General features: G+C 43.5%; 1 protein-coding gene across 1 annotated transcript in view; it reads right to left on the reverse strand.

Moving 5' to 3' along the window:
- Positions 1 to 4,685: 4,685 nt before the first annotated feature.
- Positions 4,686 to 17,113, reverse strand: part of COL9A2 (collagen type IX alpha 2 chain) — a 53,532-nt gene continuing 41,104 nt past the window's right edge. Inside the window, exons 27-32 of the mRNA XM_035121188.2 lie at positions 14,611 to 14,643; positions 13,382 to 13,528; positions 11,319 to 11,373; positions 8,549 to 8,737; positions 7,744 to 7,821; positions 4,686 to 6,399 (exon numbers count right to left, since the gene is read on the reverse strand). Coding sequence (XP_034977079.1) covers positions 6,194 to 6,399; positions 7,744 to 7,821; positions 8,549 to 8,737; positions 11,319 to 11,373; positions 13,382 to 13,528; positions 14,611 to 14,643 — 708 coding nt within the window. The 3' untranslated portion in view covers positions 4,686 to 6,193. The remainder of the gene's footprint in view (positions 6,400 to 7,743; positions 7,822 to 8,548; positions 8,738 to 11,318; positions 11,374 to 13,381; positions 13,529 to 14,610; positions 14,644 to 17,113) is intronic.

A 17,113-nucleotide genomic window follows, 5' to 3' on the forward strand; every position in this document is an offset into this window, starting at 1 on the left:
CTTTCACTTTTTTTTGTTTATCTTTTTATCCTGTTGCATATGTATATCCCACCTTTCTTCCACCCCAACATCCAAGGCAGTGTAAATGTGGCTTCCATAAAGCCTCTCATCTAAGCACTGACGAGACCCAGACCTGCTCAGCCTCAGTAAGATGGTGATATCATCTGCCTACAAAGCACATAGCCTTCACTGCCTACTCTGGCTCTGCGAGGCCTCATCATCTGCCCCCTGATCCTTTATTTTGCTTGCAATGCCAAATACTGAACCAGGACATTCTATACTGAAAGCACATGTTCTACCTGTGGGTTACATCTCAGTAGGCTAAGTAGCTTCAGATTCATACAAATGTTTGGGATTGTCACAACACCTAAGGGGTGGCCACCACCCTCCTTAAGCCCTGCTTATGAACTCCCAACAACATCTAGCTGTCCACTGTTAGAGGCAGAAAGCTGGGCTAGACGTATCTGTAGCCTGAAACAGCAAAGACATTCTTGTGTTCATCGGTTGGACTGTTTGTGTATGTCTTTCCCATTTTGATATACTGTGCTACTGAAAGCAGGTCTCCGATTTAAAGACCTGTCCATAACCCACGCGGTGTCGACATTTGAGAATCTTTGAGCTGCAATATAATCTGAAAGTGGGAGAATTTCAGGGGCACTCATACACCTTGCTCCCTTTCCCCATTTTACTAGTGCTCTGTTCACTCAACCACTCTGATCTTGGTCTTTTTATTTTTCATGCCACACAAACTCTTATGCTTTGCAGTGCATCTTTGGAAAGCAAACAGTGCCCCCTGGTGCAAGGAAGGAAGGAAGGAAACCACTGACTGCAAACATAAAACTTGTCTTTTGGGGGCTGGGCTGTAGTGCAGGAGCAGAACCTATGCATTGCATGCAGACAGTCTGCTATTCAAACCCTGACCCTCTGTTCAGGAAGATATGGGAAAGAATCCTGCTGGAAACTCTGCAAATTGCTGCCTGTCAGTGTAGACAATACTGAGCTAGATGGGCAAATGATCTGATTTGGTATAAGACAGCTTTCTGTGTTCTGGCTAGGAGTAGATCTTCTAACAAGCTTCCACAGCAGCATAGAGGCTGAGGCACCAGGCTCTGGCTGCCAGAGTCCCTAAGTTTGAATACCTGCTGCTGTGTTCAGGTCTTGCTTTTGGGCTTCTCATAGGCACCAAATTATCCACTGTGAGAAGAGAATATTGGGTTAGATGGGTCTCTGGTCTGATGCAACAGCCAGGCTCCTACAGTTACTCTGCCAAGTGCATCACATACCAAAGCCTTATTCATACACTCAGGTTGTAAGTGCAATCGTCATGCATGCAAGCGAGAGAGGGAAGGAAGGAGCAGTGCCACTCTGGCATGCCCCCTTCCTGCTTTTCATCCCCCGCTTCCACAAACAAGGGCAAGCATGAAGCAGAGAGCACCCCTTAGAAGTCCTGAACAATAAGCGGTAGGTTAATATTTGAAACAAACAAACAAACAAATGACGACTGCACATATGAACTGATTGCCCTAACAGGCTGAAAGTGCCAATTTAAAATCACCGTTCTATAGCAGCAAAAGTGGGGAGGCACCTTCTGAGGAAAGGCTGGCAAGATGCAGCAGCAGAGGCCTATCCTTTCCCCCTTCTTCTCTATGGGCCCCGTCAGATGACCTGTATATTGAGTATATTCCAAGGTTAGATGCTGCCTGGTCTTTATTGAATATTCTTTCTTATTCATTGCTGGGCCGTTGTATGACAATGAGCATTCGTCCTGATTTGCCTCTGGGGTGTTTATGCGTCCTCTTGTGAATCATCCATTTACCACCGACTTCTCCATGCATTTTCCTGTCACTTCCCTAACTTCAAAAAGTCCCATTCTTTTTTTCAAAGTGAATTGCACAAACTTAAATTGATGGTCTGTGCCGAGTCCCTCCCACAAAACACTGACAGTCGGCAGGCATCCTATAAATGTGGGAAACAAAAAGTGGCGCTTCAAGCATTGTCTGGGGCTATTTCACCCCACAATGTCTCTGCAGAAAAGCAGTGACAATGCAGCATCCAGTCAGGTACGTTTGGGGGGGATTTTGCAGCTGGAGGAGGCAGGGGCGGACCCTGGCTGCCCTCAGTGGAACCCTTGGCGGCCAAAAAAAGTTGGGGGTTTGAGAGCATGTCTGTTAAAAATTCAGTCTCCCACCTTTGAAATGGCCAGCCCACCAAAGATTGTGGGTTTCTCTCCCCACAAAATTTGTATTGTTCCGCACCCCAGGGAATGTGCCCAAAAGAAAAGAAATCAATTCAGAACTTTCAACACACCATTATCTTACACTGAGCTTCTATATAAATTATAATGTGCAATTTATTAAGCTAACTAGGGAACTCGTTTTTCTTTCTGAATCAGTAGACTTGAAAAGCAGGTGGTTGGGGCTGACTTGGGTGATATTCCCACGTCTTCTGTTTAGCTGCCTCTGGCCACATTAATTAATATTCATAGCACTTCATTCTAAGTGTCCAATACAATTAAAGCGCCAGCAGGTCTTTGTTTAATTTTTTTTTAATAAAAAAAATTGGCTAACTCTCTTTTGATTTACCCTGAAGACTGAGATGACAAAGATGACAGGGCTGTTTCTTATCCTCCTTGTGCCAGTGATTTATTGTTATTTGGGCTGAAGTTTGGCCAGTCGCCTGGCCTTTTATTCCTGCAGAAACACTCTGATTTCAATCTCTCTCTCTCTCTCCCCGGCCCCCACTGCTTTCATGGCATCCAATCTTCTATTTATACAATGAATATTTATGAAGGCCCTTAATGAAAAAGATGGAGCATGAGAGGGGAAAGAGGAGGGAGGAGGAAGAAGGTTCCTGTTCATTTTTTCCCATTTGTCAGATGCATCGTGGAGCCTTGTTAGTATGCAAGAGGCTTAATTTCTTGATTAAATTTCATCTTACAAATATAATATTGGAAATTAACTTCCACCAATTTTGCCCAACTTGAGGTGGGTGGCAGAGAATCAAGGAAGTGGTCCCCTGGGCGTCACATGACAGGACTCACCAGTGATGGTACACACCCATGTTGCTATACTGGCTGGTCTCGCAACTTCTTCCTTATTAATCCCTCTCCAATCCCCATAGGAGCTATTGATACCTGGACTTGTATTCTGTAAAAGGGCACAATGCAATAGCTATGAGAAATCTGTGATGGTTTTCTTATGCATTCAGACTCTGCTACCAAACCCTATGATTGGTGAGACGTGCAAGCCGGCATATTGCTTCTGTATTGAAAGAAGGGCACTGTCTATTGTAGTCTGTGGTAGCGGTTTTGTCTTTCAAAACTGTACATCAGGAGTAGCAAAATCTTTGAAGCCAATGAGCACACTTGGAATTTTGATGAAGTTCTATCAGCACCAGCCACAAAATGGCTGCCACAGGGTGTGGCATAGCTGGAAATGGTTGCCATGGCACCATTTCTTATTCTGGTTTTTGTTCTAAAATAAACAAAGAAATGGAAGAATAAATTTCTTCCCCGCAAATAAAAGTAATATCACCACAAATGCTCCTGTTGAGGACAGCTGTGAACATTTATGATGGTCTTATACGCGGAGCCTCAAGTTCAAGAAGTGCTTAGAATTCCTATTTTAAATAACCTGGGCCGTTCTGCTGTTCAGGACCTTGGAGAGTTCAAGAACACTGCCGTTCCCTACAACCACATCCTCCTGCTTTGAAAGTTGAATTGTAATATTTCAAATTTGTAGATCTTACAGCTAAATTGGTTATCAGATATATGAAGCGTTAGCCTCAATTAATTGTTTTTAAAAAGTGCATAAATTGTCAAATAAGAATGACACAGATCTTCAGAGTTTGGGTAGGGGAATTTCAAGTTTTGGTTAAAAATTCAGTGACAAACTAGGGAGAAACAGCCTTGTGTCACCTTAACAACTAACAGATTTATTGTGACATAAGCTTTTGTGAACCAGCTTTCATCAGATGCATGGAACACTACCCTTGGCCAAGTATTCTTAAAAGACTGGAATAACTTTCTAACATATTTGAGAGACCCCTGTAAACAGTTGAAATCACTGGCAGGAATACAGTGACACTTGTAAAGTAACATGAATATAACATGATTATACAATAGATAGATTACAGTAAAAGATGCAGGAATCATATTTAGAATTGGAACCCATGGCTTATGCCACCAAAAATGGTTGGTCTTCAAAGCATTACATGACTCTCCATCACCAAGTATGACTATCCCCTAGAACAGGGGTGTCCAACTGGTCGACAGCGATCGACAGGTTGATCCCTGGATGACTGTGGTCGATCGCAGTCTCCTTACTGCTCGTGTTGTTTAGAATCATGTCTCCGCCCCCCTCCCCCCAGTCTTTCCCCGCGTCGCGTTTAATGGGCATTCCTTAGTTGTCTGCTGCATTCGCCTGATAGAGGCTGTGTTGTTGGTGAGCAATTTATTGCAATTCTTCTTACTTACTGTTTTAAAAAGTTCATTAGCTTTTTGAATTTCCCCCCTCAAAAAAGCTCAACAACTTTGATTTCCCACCCTAAGGAAAGCTCATCAACAACTTTGACCTGCTCCCCCCCCCAAAAAAAATGAGTAGATCACTGTGAGATATTTTTTCTGGAAGTAGATCTCAGTCTCTTGGGAGTTGGACGCCCCTGCCCTAGAATAAATGATGTAGCTAAAGTCCTATCATTAAAACCTCAGTTTCATCCCTGCACACACAAACCAAACACATTTCAGAACTGGAATTTGAATCAAATTTGGAAAGTTAGCTACATTTCAAGCCCTTCCACAAAATGTGGACAATACGGTATCTAAAGGATCACAGAGCCAGGTTGGTCCTCCAAAGTAATCCATTTTATCCCCTGAACAAGAGCAAGATCCAGTAAATAAATCATGAGGATGATTAATTAGCCACAAAAGATAATTATTGAAACACACACTAATGAAAAGAAAATTTTTACAAGTCTATTAAACCCAGAGAAGCAATTACGTTAATTGGCATTCATTCTTCATTTTATTGTCTTGTTTGACTAGCTATTTTTTGTGGAGGGAAAAAAATACTGATTTTTAATTAGTACTTATAAAATAACATTATTTTACAAAGATTTACAGCTTTGGAGAGATGATTTGGGGTGATAAATAATCAACCAAAAATTGTATCTCATAAAAAGTACAATAATAATGCAAGTAGAAATGAGGACAAATTTGGGGAGATCAATCCTTCCATGCAAATGCAATATAATGTGACAAAAAGTTAACAAGTTAGAGATTTAGAAGGGGCTGAAAGAGTAAAGAGGGGCAGTGAATCAATGAAATAATTAAAGAATTATCAAGGGATCAATTGATAAGCTTGTTCTTAAGGTAAATTCTTCTGATAGCAAGCTTTGCTGTGCTATTTACACAGAGTGAGGTAAAGAAAAACTCGGGTGGGTAGGGAATGATCAAAAACTACATTTTGAAAAATCAAATGCCACTTATCAAGAAAATTCATTCATGCGGCAATTCCAATTTTTTTCCATGTGGAGCTATTCCACACAAACACCAACAGAGAGAAGTCACTGTGTGTACTCTACAGAAGCTTTCTCCCAAAATGATGCCTTCAATTTTTGGACTACATCTCCCATCAGCCCCAGCCAGGACAGCCATGATGTCTATGGCTGATGGGAATTGTAGTCCAAAACATCTGAGAAAACTGGATTGGGGAAGGCTGCTCTACAGAGTCAACAAATTATAATATGATTTGGGGTCAAGATAAAGGATAAAATCCCCTCCCCCTTGCTTTTTGAACTATTGACAACATCTATCTAGACAATACACACACTTATTTTCATGGCAGTGAGATGGGGTCAGCAATTACCTCTACATATTTAAAAGAGGAACAGTCATTTAGTGAGGTTTCATGTGCAATTTCGATCCAAGCTATTAAGACAAGTTTTGCATCTCTGCGAGTCTCCATGGGCGCCTTTTAATTCACCTTGATTCAGGCTACTCACAGTGGCCAAGTTTTGTCTTCTCAACAGCAATGGACTGTTGCCCAAGCAATAGACAGAGCCTCCTCGCTCTGTAAGAGCTTTTGATTGGCTGTTCCCCGTCTCTTTGCTCTCAAGTCCTGGTGTGTTTGGTCCCGCAATGCCAGTGGTGGAGCTTTTGCCAACTCAATGCAACAGAACTTCTCCCCGACCACATCTAGTACGAAGGTCCTTTGACAGCACCTGGTTCAGTCAGGCGGGCTGAAGCATAGGCAGAGGCTCCTAGGCAGGCGGCTGCCTCACAGAGCCCAGGAGAACCAGGAGGGCCAGGTAAACCAGGTCGCCCAGCTTCTCCTGGAACACCTGGGGTGCCTCGCTCTCCCTCTTTGCCATTTGTGGCTTGGCCAGGGTGTCCTGGAAGACCTAGAAGAGTGAAAAGAGGAATGGGTAGTCCATGTTTGTGCATCTTTGCGGGCAAAAAGTAGATCAGGACCTCCTGGTAGGTCTCTGGCTGATTTGCAATAGATCACCAAGCGTTTCTGGCACCCAACCACTTAATGATCACAGCAACTTTTTTGTTACTGAAACAAAGGCAGATTTTTGTGTGATAGACCTGTGGTCTCAGTTCTACTACTGAGAACAATTTCCTGGAGTGAGATGCATCCAAGGGTGCCCTCATTCACTGCCCCTTTCTACGACACTATTTTTCATTTGGCTCCAGTTGGTGGACCTCAAGGTTCTGGGAGAAAAGCCAAGGAGATTCCCATGTGGCCATGCTGGCTGGGGCTGATGGGAGCTCAAGTCCAACATCTGGTGGGACACAGTTTTCCCACACCTGTAACAGTCTTACACACACAAGGCAGCCAAGTGCATTGTTTCAGGTGTGAAGCACACAATTAACATTTCCCTTCTCCCCTCCGCTGTTATTCAATGATTCACAGCTGATTCTACATTCTTGGCATGTTAGGGCAAACAGAAAAACCCAAACCAGGTTACCAATCGTAAAAGAAAAAGGAGGAAAAATAGTTCCATCATGACTGTAAGAATAAAATGGAGTTTGCTTTTGCTAAGTAAAGGTGAAGGGACCCCTGACCATTAGGTCCAGTCGTGACCGTGCTAGTCTGGTGCTAAACACCTTTACCATAAGCACCATGGAAATGGATAATGTACTTTAAAATAAAAATAATGAAAAGATCATCTGTAGCTATGGGCATGCCCAGTTGGCTGCCCCCTGACTATAAAAGATTTCCAAAAGAAGTAAGAACAAAAAGATGTCACAACAACCGGGGTCAGCCTTGGCATACCCATGCCAGCCTAGATTCTGATACTGAGCCTGTTTGCTGTGACCTCTTTATTCTCAAGCTCTCCGGGTGGGCATTTTGGGGAGGGGGCTGGGTTGCGGGATGCCAGCCTGTTGGCAAGACCCTTGACAATGCTACTCAAAGAGACAGTGGGCTAAAAGGTAGGTGTGATAAGTGATCTGGGATCATGCTGAGTGGAAGACCCATGGCCATGGCGCATGTGGTGGGGTAGATCTGTGGGGCCTCAATGGAGCTGGGGCAAGGCAGTGTGGTTGTACTGGTGGCCATGGCCCCAACCTCACTACTGCCTCATTCTCAACCAGGGGCAAAGTGGGCACCAGAAGGCAGCTCTGCCACACAACATGTATCACTACTGCCCCAGGCAACTTGCACTGATGCCATGTGGGAAGTCCCTGACAAGCCTTCTGTTTGTGATTTGCCCTTGGTGCCTCTGCAGTCACCTTACCTGGTATTCCCGGTGGCCCTGGCATCCCTTGATGTCCACGGCCGGGCTCTCCCTGCTCCCCTTTCTCACCCCTCTTTCCTGTAGAATTGGAAGGGGGGAAACAGTGAGAGACTTTTAACACTTCATGCACACACACATCCCTCCAGGACTGACAGCAGAGCAGCTGATCCTGCATTGCTCTTGCTGTAGAAAAGCTCTCATTTAACAAAGTTTATACACCACTCACTTGCAGTTAAAACCTCAAAGTGATTTACAAAAATTAAAACATTGAACTTATCAGAAAAAGGCAGTTTAAAACAAATGTTCTGAAGACATACAACGGTAATTAAAATCAGCAATAAGCTATCACAAAGGAAACAGACATGATTCAGCTTCCCCACCCCCATTGCCAGTTATGCTTAGTTATGCTGCGATTCCACAAAGAAAACCCCTAGAATGTGCAAACGTGTGCAGAAGGCAGTTTCTTCAGAATCTCAACTTTAAAATTTGTACAAGTTTCTAGCCCTCGTGGCTGAAATCAGCAGGTGATTGGAATCTTGCCACTCCTCCCCATGACTAGCAAAACTTCAAACTATGCAAGACAGTAACTGCGGAACACAAGTCAGAAAAAATAGCCATATTTGCGAAGTTTACCAAGGGGGTTTGGAGAGCAAACATGAACCATATTTTGCTGGTTTGGATGTCAGAATGAACCATTGCTAAGCACTGAAGAGGAAGCAGCACAGGAAGGAGGAAATATGCTACACGCCACTTGAATTGAGCCACAAAACTCAATGAGGCTTTTCATGCAGAGATGGGCTCTTACCTTTAGGTCCAGTGTTGCCAATTTGTCCTACAGCTCCTAGGATTCCTGGAATGCCTCGAGGGCCAGGGTGTCCATGTGGCCCTTGCTGACCAGGTGATCCAGGTGGTCCAGGAGGTCCAGGTGGTCCCATCACACCTGCCCCTCCTATGGCATCTCTTTTAGCACTCACAGCTAACTCAGCCAGTTGTTCTGTAATGCAGAGTGAGTGAGAGAGAATGAGGCAGAGAGAGGCATGGCATGTACCTGGGGCTCCTCCATCCTTATTGGATCCGGCAGATTCAGGGCAGACAAAAAGAATGTGCTTTTCGTATGCATTCATACAATACAGTGGTACCTCGACTTACGAACGACTCGACAACCGAATTTTTTGACTTACGAATGGGGGTAATGGCCACACGCTTACAAATGTCTCGACATCCAAAAAAAAAAAGCGGCGGTTTTAGATAGGGATTTTTCAACTTACGAATTTTATGGCGTTTTTCGACTTATGGATTTTTCGACTTACGAAGGTGCCTTCGGAACGGATTAAACTCGTAAGTCGAGGCACCACTTGTGGCTTTAAACAAAATTAAACCAATTCAAGGAGAATGGATCTATGAATGGTTATTAACCTCCACAGGCAGAAACTAAGAAATAGGGATGGGCCAATGGGTCAATTTTAGTTTCTCGCAGTTTCTCATTTTCCAATCTTGAGTTCAATTATCCACTGTTCCGTATCAGTCCTCATGAAAGTTCATCAGCATTTTCATGTGAATCCCTTCTAATATACACAATTTCTGCAATTTCCCCTAATAGAATGCATTTTGTATATTATTTTCACTAATATATGCATATTTATACACATCCCTAGGCTAGGGAAATGCATTGCAAAATTCAGAGAAGTGGGCATTTCAAAGGATTGCCGAGTTCATGTTTTGGTTTGGAAAGTGCAAATTGGGTAGCTTCGCATTTAAATGCTGGGCCAAAGTCCTGCCCCTCCACTACTAAGAAATGGACATTTTGTTACCCCAAGCCAAATTCCAGTGTGTCTTGGAGTGATAATATGTGCCAAAGCAAAGCTAAATGTGTCAGGAGAAAGACATTTACCTGCTTCTCCAAGTTGTTTTTTCCTTGAAAAAAATGAATGGGACACTTTTCACATTAGCATTATTTGGGACAAAACAAAACAAAACACCCCAGCAGCAACAAAAACAAACAAAAAAAGATTTTATTGCGGAATAAAACTGCAAAAGTGGCTGAATTTTGAGGACACTAATTTGCAGCTGATGGAACCCTAGAAGGACTACACTGTATATCCTTCCTTCCTTCCTTCCTTTTTTGGACATACACCTCTTCAAGTTCTCACCATTATTTTCTGTTGTTTGTTTCTTGCAACCACGTAAACCCTGCTGTGAGTTTTAGATCATCAACCCGTCACATAGGTAGTCATTCACTTGGTCATTTGAAATTGCAGTGCCTCCATACTAACACTGCTAATTTCATCAGCCTGAACAGCCTCTTACCACATGTCCGGCGTATGCCCTTTTTAATTTTGCAGCCTTTTCCACTACCATCCATAGCTTTCAATCTTTGTCATATACAATTATTAGTTTTTCCTGTATGTTATTGATATTCTTAACATTGGGCATTCCATGCCATATTGTTTTATTCTTACATTGTTTGTGCTTGTGTGTGTCATGGTCCATTTCACATCACAGGTAACATAACACATCACAGGTAAAATGCACATCACAGGTAAAATGCACATATTGAGCACTTTAGCTTTAAAGCCTAAGGAAATTTTTTCCATTATACAGTTGAGTTTTCCAAAGGCCACCCACAATTGTTTTAATCTCCACTTTATTTCCACTGTTTGATTTTCAATTCCCAGTATTATTCTTTTGGCTTAAATAGATATGTTATTCAATTTGCTTTATTTAATTTCTAATTGTATATCATTCTCTTCTTTAAACATTACTTTAATATTTGCTAGATTCATCATCAGTCCTACCTTTTTCTTTTTTCTTTTTTTTATTAAGGATTTTCTTGGTTTACAAAGGTAGTACAATGTTTCTTGCACTTTTTGTCAACTTTTGGCAATTATATATCATCTGCATATTAGGCATCTTCTGTTGATATTAATTCCTTTTTCTGACCATAACAGCTTTTTAAACACACCTTTCAATGCAAGTGCAAATAGCTTATGTGAGCCATTTCCTTGCCTTGTTCCTCTTTCTAAGGGTACTGGGGTTGGTCTTTCTGTTGCCTTGTCTGCTATTTCTTGCAACAGCTGGTTGTATCTGCTGTCAATTCTTCAGTTTCGTAATGCTCATTGTACAGCCCAGGTTTCAATAGCGTCAAAAGCTTTTTTTGAAACTGCTGAACCCAACGTATATAGGGATGCTATATTCATTGCATTTTCCTATCAATATTTTCATAGTTAATAGATGATCTGCTGTGGGAGATCATTTTCTAAACCCTGCCTGTTCACTAGGTTGATAATCATTGTATAGCTACATCCGTGCAAATTTTGCAAACGCTGTGTGAATTCCGTGACGGATTTCAACCCTGGTTGTTGTTTTTTTAGAAGGTACGGGACTGCCAATTTCAGAGGCAATTTGCCTCTGAATACTAGTTACTTGGGGACAAACAATGGAAGGGTGAAGCTGTTTCTTTCATGCTCTATTCGTGGGTTCATAGGACGCATCTGGTTGGACACTGTTGTAATCTAGACACTGGCCAAGACAGACCCAACTTGTTCAGATCCAGCAGGCTCTTTCTATGTACTCACCTTGTAACATTTTTAAGACCACATCAACAATGTGCTGATCTCCTGTGTCCCTGCCCTGGAAAGTGGAAAGAGAGGAAATGGATCTTGTAGATCTAAGAAAAGCCCTAGTGGGCTCAAAGGCCCACCTAAGGCAGCATCCTGTTCTCATACCAGCTAACCAGATAGCTATGAGGCACCCATAAACAGGACACCAGCACAGTAATCCTCTCCTGCTGTTGTTTCCCAGCAACAAGTATTCAAAGGCATAGGCTCTGATACCAGAGATTATACACAGCTATCATGACCAATGACAACACTCTGAGTCACTAGGGGGTACAAGAGGCACACAGACTGAGCCAAGACTTGGAAGAAAGCCCTACTAGGAATCCACCTCAGAATGGGTCACCCCAAGAAGAGAAGGGCGGGAGGCACTAACATGGTTGGGAAGTAGAGCAAGCAGAGTGGAACCCTCTAGTCTACCATATATTTTGAAAAGTTGTTTGTCTCTTTGCTATGCATTTGACACCTCTTAAAATATCATAACTAAATTTTGCACAATGATTCCCAAGATCAAGGAGCGGCTTTCATCTGTGCTTGGATAAAATTGGACACTATTATGAATCAAGATGGTAGACTGAACCTTTAGAAACGGCACCAATTTTGGGGGTTTCGTACAATTCCTGAGCAACAACAGTTACAACGCTCCTAGTCCTTCATGCATTTGTTCTAGTTGCTTTTAAAGTTGGTGGCCATTATTCCTCTTGTGGTCATGAATTCCATAGCCTAACAATTTCCCCCTGTTGAAGCCTGCACCAATTTCTTACCATCATTGTTAGCTCTGGACTCCAGAAACCTTATAGGCCTGCAAGGTGATTTGCTAGTTATCACAACTAGGACTCTACATGGAGGAAAATATCTGACTTGTGTGTAGGGTTACCAGACTCAATAGAGGACAGGACTTCCGTGCCTTTAATTGCCCTGCTCTCTTTTGAGTCTGGAAACCTTAAAGAGAAACCAGCAGACCCTTTGTTTAATTTCCAAGCAAAGGGTCTGCTGGTTTCTCTTTAAGGTTTCCAGACTCAAAAGAGAGCAGGGCAATTAAAGGCACAGAAGTCCTGTCCTCTATTGAGTCTGGCAACCCTACTTGTGTGCTGTCAGACCTGCTACCTAAACAGAGATGTGCAGCTGTGCATCTACTTGCAATGAAGAATTGGGAGTGGGGGACCAAAGCCATGCAGAACGCTGACACCCCAACCACTAAACCTGGAAGGTCTACTCGCCTCTCTTTGTTTTATCAAGCAATGCCCAGTTACAGAGTGCCTTTTCCAGTTCTACTCTCTGCTTGTGGTACTGCTGAGATTCTGTCTGCAAATCAGTGGAAGAGAAAGCAATGGGCAAATATCAGTGCCTGGTAGCATCTCCTTGGAGATGCAGTGTCCACAGAACCTGCAGTTCAGCTCTGCTGGGCTGACAAATGGATCTGCACGCTTGCAGAACAGCAACAGCCAACCAGGGTTTCTACTTCACGTGCAAATCATTAAATTGCTGATTTCATAAAGATTATTTCTGCACTACTTAGTGATGGCCATGAGAGGGTGCTGTGCCCTAATTCAGAGCATCCAAAGCATCAACAGCAGGGCATGCATCCTGACATGAAGGAAGAATAATTATTCATGCACAGATGCAATAGGCCAGCCTCCTCAGTGATCCAATTGCACGTGATGCAGGCAGACACAGTCCAGAATTATTCACCTCTAGAGGAGAGTAACTGGGAGAAGGCAAGACCAGCACAGAGGGGCATGAAGACACACAGTGAACTGCTTCCTCTGTGAGTTGCCCCTTTGCTTTGCATCCAGGAGAACCCAGTTCCAGTTCCTAGTACCTCTTATTTTAAAAAAAACAACAACCTGCTAACAGATTGTGAGAACAGGATCTCTTGGACAGAACCTGAAGAGCCACTGCCAGAATACACAGGAATCTGCCTTACACTCTGAGTCAGACCATTGGTCCATCTAGCTCAGGCATGTGCTGTGCTGTGTGGCTGTTTTCTGTGGTAACATGGAGGATTATCAGGTTTAACTCACCGGAGCACCTTGAGTGCCAGGCATTCCAGGTACACCGCGCTCCCCAGCTAGCCCTCGGGGGCCGGGAGGTCCTAGGAAGCCTCGGATACCCGGTGCGCCTGCATCCCCAGTAGGTCCAGGAAAACCAGGCTCCCCGCGGACACCTTGCTGTGAAAGATCAGACGCTAGTTAAGAAGAGGCCCAAGACTAAAAAAAAGCCCCTTTTAAGACTGGAGAGCTAATGCACAGTGATAAGAATGGCTGGTGGACAGGGGCATAAGGAGGCAGAAATTTCTGTCCCGTCCTGTTTTCATTACAGTCAGCACTGTTTCTGTTCCACTACAGTTTGGCTTCTGCTAAAACCTAGGTTATTCATCTTACTATTAACAATGGAGGAAACTAACATTCAGTAATTATGCAATCAATTCCAATGAATTTCAGTGGAAGGAAAACATTAAAAACATGTGGAAAGCAAAATAATTATTTACATAACATTATTATTATTTAGCATGCAAATAATAGTGAATACTGCTTGTATTTGCTTTCATGGTTTCTGATCTATCCTTGGAGAAACATAAGCATTGCAACAATTTCTGCCTCAGTATCTGTTTTGTACAGTATTCTCTGGAATCCCTATTCTCTGGTGAGTAAGACCGGCTCACCGTTCCATGTTTCAGTGACCTATCAGATGCCTCTTAGAGTTAACAAGCTGGGCATGAGGGTAATATCCAACCCCCCCCCCAACTATGAATCCCCAAGTAGCCATATAGGGTTCTATTTTTGATTAAAATGTCTTAATTGGCCAATAGCTCCCATAAACTCATCTAAACCATTTCTTCAAAAGAAAAACAGTTATGAAAATGGCCATTAGGGCACCCTCTGGCAGTAAATTCCAGGGTTAATTCTGCACTGCATGAAAGAGGAATTCCTTATGATTGCCTTAAACTTGCTGGCCATCAGTTTCCAGAGTGCTTGCTTTCTAAGCATGAGAAATTTGTTGGTTCTATTCCTTGTATTCTCTTCATATCAAATTCTATCCATGTAGCATTTTAAAGTCTCTAGCACATTTCCCCTCCGTTTTTGCTCACCTAAAAAAACTTCAGTTAGTCGCACACTGTCCCATAAGTAATGCAATCCACCCTCCCTGATCATCAGAAGAATAAAACATTCTTCTTCTTTTGTATTTAAAAGTGTAAACCAACCTAATTCACAATGTTAAAGGAAATGCATATTTGTTTGCATATAATCACCTGTCCCTTTGGTCCTGGCTCACCCGATTCACCCTACAGATGAAAAGCAGAGACCAAAAATAAAGATCATCCACTTAACAGCTTGCTTGGGCAATCTCTAACCATCAGTTGAGCAAAACTCCCTATGTATATTTCATTCACACCATAATCAACAGTCTACATAAAATTGGCAGCAGGCAGCACTGCTCTGCAGTGGTTCGAATCCTACTTGGACGGACTTGCCTAAGATTTCTCCATGTTGTCTGACTTACTTTGAGTTTTATCAAGTTTTCCTATTTTACACACAGAAGTTCAATCAAAACCTGGCAATGGATTGGTAATTTGACAGTCTTCTTTTACATAAACTCTGTATATGTCCCATTCTCTGATAAATTTTTCATCTGCAACGTCTCTTAACCTTTCTGATAATCTCACCAGTTCAGCGTATTCCCTTAGTTTGTTTTGCCAATCTGATTTAGATGGTATATCCTCTCCTTTCCAATCTTTTGCAATTAAGATTCTGGCTGCTACAGTGGCATACATAAAGATTCTCCTGAACTTTATTGGAATTTCATGACCCATGATTCCTAGCAGGAAGGCTTCAAGTTTTTTAGGGAAAGAGCATTTGAACATTTTCTTAAGCTCGTTGTAAATCATTTCCCAAAACTGTCTAATCTTTTTACAGTTCCACCACATGTGGATCCATGTGCCTATTTAAAGAACTTAATCAGGGAACGCAATGGGAGGATCGGAGGTCAAGTTTAATTGAATTACAAAATGATGTACAAAGCAAATATCAATTAAGGAATGAAAGATTGTATGCTCTTATTTTTATTTTGTTTTCAACGATCATTTTTGTTATGTTATGCAATTTTCAACCCAACCAATAAAGCATTTATTTATTTTTTAAAAAAGAATCCTACTTGGATGGTCACTGTCAGAGAGTGGTGTTTGGGGAGTGTTGTTCAGTCTCATGGAGCTTTGAATGTGGAGTTTTGCAACGTTTGCTTTTATTCCCCCATGTTGTTTAACATCTACATGAAACCGCTGAGTGGGGTCATCCAGAGTTTTGGAATACATTGTCAGCAATATGCTGATGACACCCAGCTCTACTTCTCCTTTACATCTGCAGGTGTGGCAGTGGATGTGCTGGACAGATGGTCTTGCCTCGGTAATGGACTGAATGAGAGCCAACAAACTGAAGCTCAATCCAGATACGACTGAGACACTGCTAGTGAGCGGTTCCCTAAACCCAATGGATGGGAGGTTGCCTGCTCTTGAGGGGGCTACACTCTCTCTGAAGGAGTAGGTGTGCAGCTTGAGGGTACTTCTCAGGCGGTCTCAGTGGCACTGAGTACCTTCCATCAGCTTCGGCTGGTGGCCCAGTTGCTCCCCTATCTGGAAAGAGATAACCTAACTTCTGTTGTCTATGCTCCGGTAACCTCTAGGTTAGATCATGGCAATGCATTATACATGGGGCTGCTTTTGAAGAGAGTACAGATGTCAGCTGGTGCCTAATTCAGCAGCCAGGCTGCTCAATGGGGCAAGACCTTGCTCATGTGCTTCAACAGGAGGTTCCGCTCCTTCCTCCTGGGCCGTGTTCAGAAAGTGGTGGTGGTGGGGATGAGTGCTCAGACCCCTGGGATCTCACTTGTGGGGTGCCTCAGGGTTCTGTCCTCTCCCCCATGCTTTTTAACATCTATATGAAGCCGCTGGGAGAGATCATCAGGGGGTTTGGGCTGGGTGTTCATCAGTATGCGGATGATACCCAGCTCTACCTCTCTTTTAAATCAGAACCAGTGAAGGCAGTGAATGTCCTGTGTGAGTGCCTGGAGGCGGTTGGAGGATGGATGGCGGCTAACAGATTGAGGTTGAATCCTGACAAGACAGAAGTACTGTTTTGGGGGGACAGGGGGCGGGTGGGTGTGGGGGACTCCCTGGTCCTGAATGGGGTCACTGTGCCCCTGAAGGACCAGGTGCGCAGCCTGGGAGTCATTTTGGACTCACAGCTGTCCATGGAGCCACAGGTTAATTGTGTGTCCAGGGCGGCTGTCTATCAGCTCCATCTGGTACGCAGGCTGAGACCCTACCTGCCCGTGGACTGTCTCACCAGAGTGGTGCATGCTCTAGTTATCTCCCGCTTGGACTACTGCAATGCGCTCTACGTGGGGCTACCTTTAAAGGTGACCCGGAAACTGCAATTAATCCAGAATGCGGCAGCTAGACTGGTGACTGGGAGTGGCTGCCGAGGCCACATAACACCGGTCCTAAGAGACCTACATTGGCTCCCAGTATGTTTCTGAGCACAATTCAAAGTGTTGGTGCTGACCTTTAAAGCCCTGAACGGCCTCGGTCCTGTATACCTGAAGGAGCGTCTCCACCCCCATCGTTCAGCCCAGACACTGAGGTCCAGCGCCGAGGGCCTTCTGGCGGTTTCCTCACTGCGAGAAGCAAAGTTACAGGGAACCAGGCAGAGGGCCTTTTCGGTAGTGGTGCCCGCCCTTTGGAACGCCCTTCCATTGGA

The sequence above is a fragment of the Zootoca vivipara genome, chromosome 6 (genome assembly GCF_963506605.1).
Source record: "Zootoca vivipara chromosome 6, rZooViv1.1, whole genome shotgun sequence".
In the NCBI taxonomy this organism is placed as follows: Eukaryota; Metazoa; Chordata; class Lepidosauria; order Squamata; family Lacertidae; genus Zootoca; species Zootoca vivipara.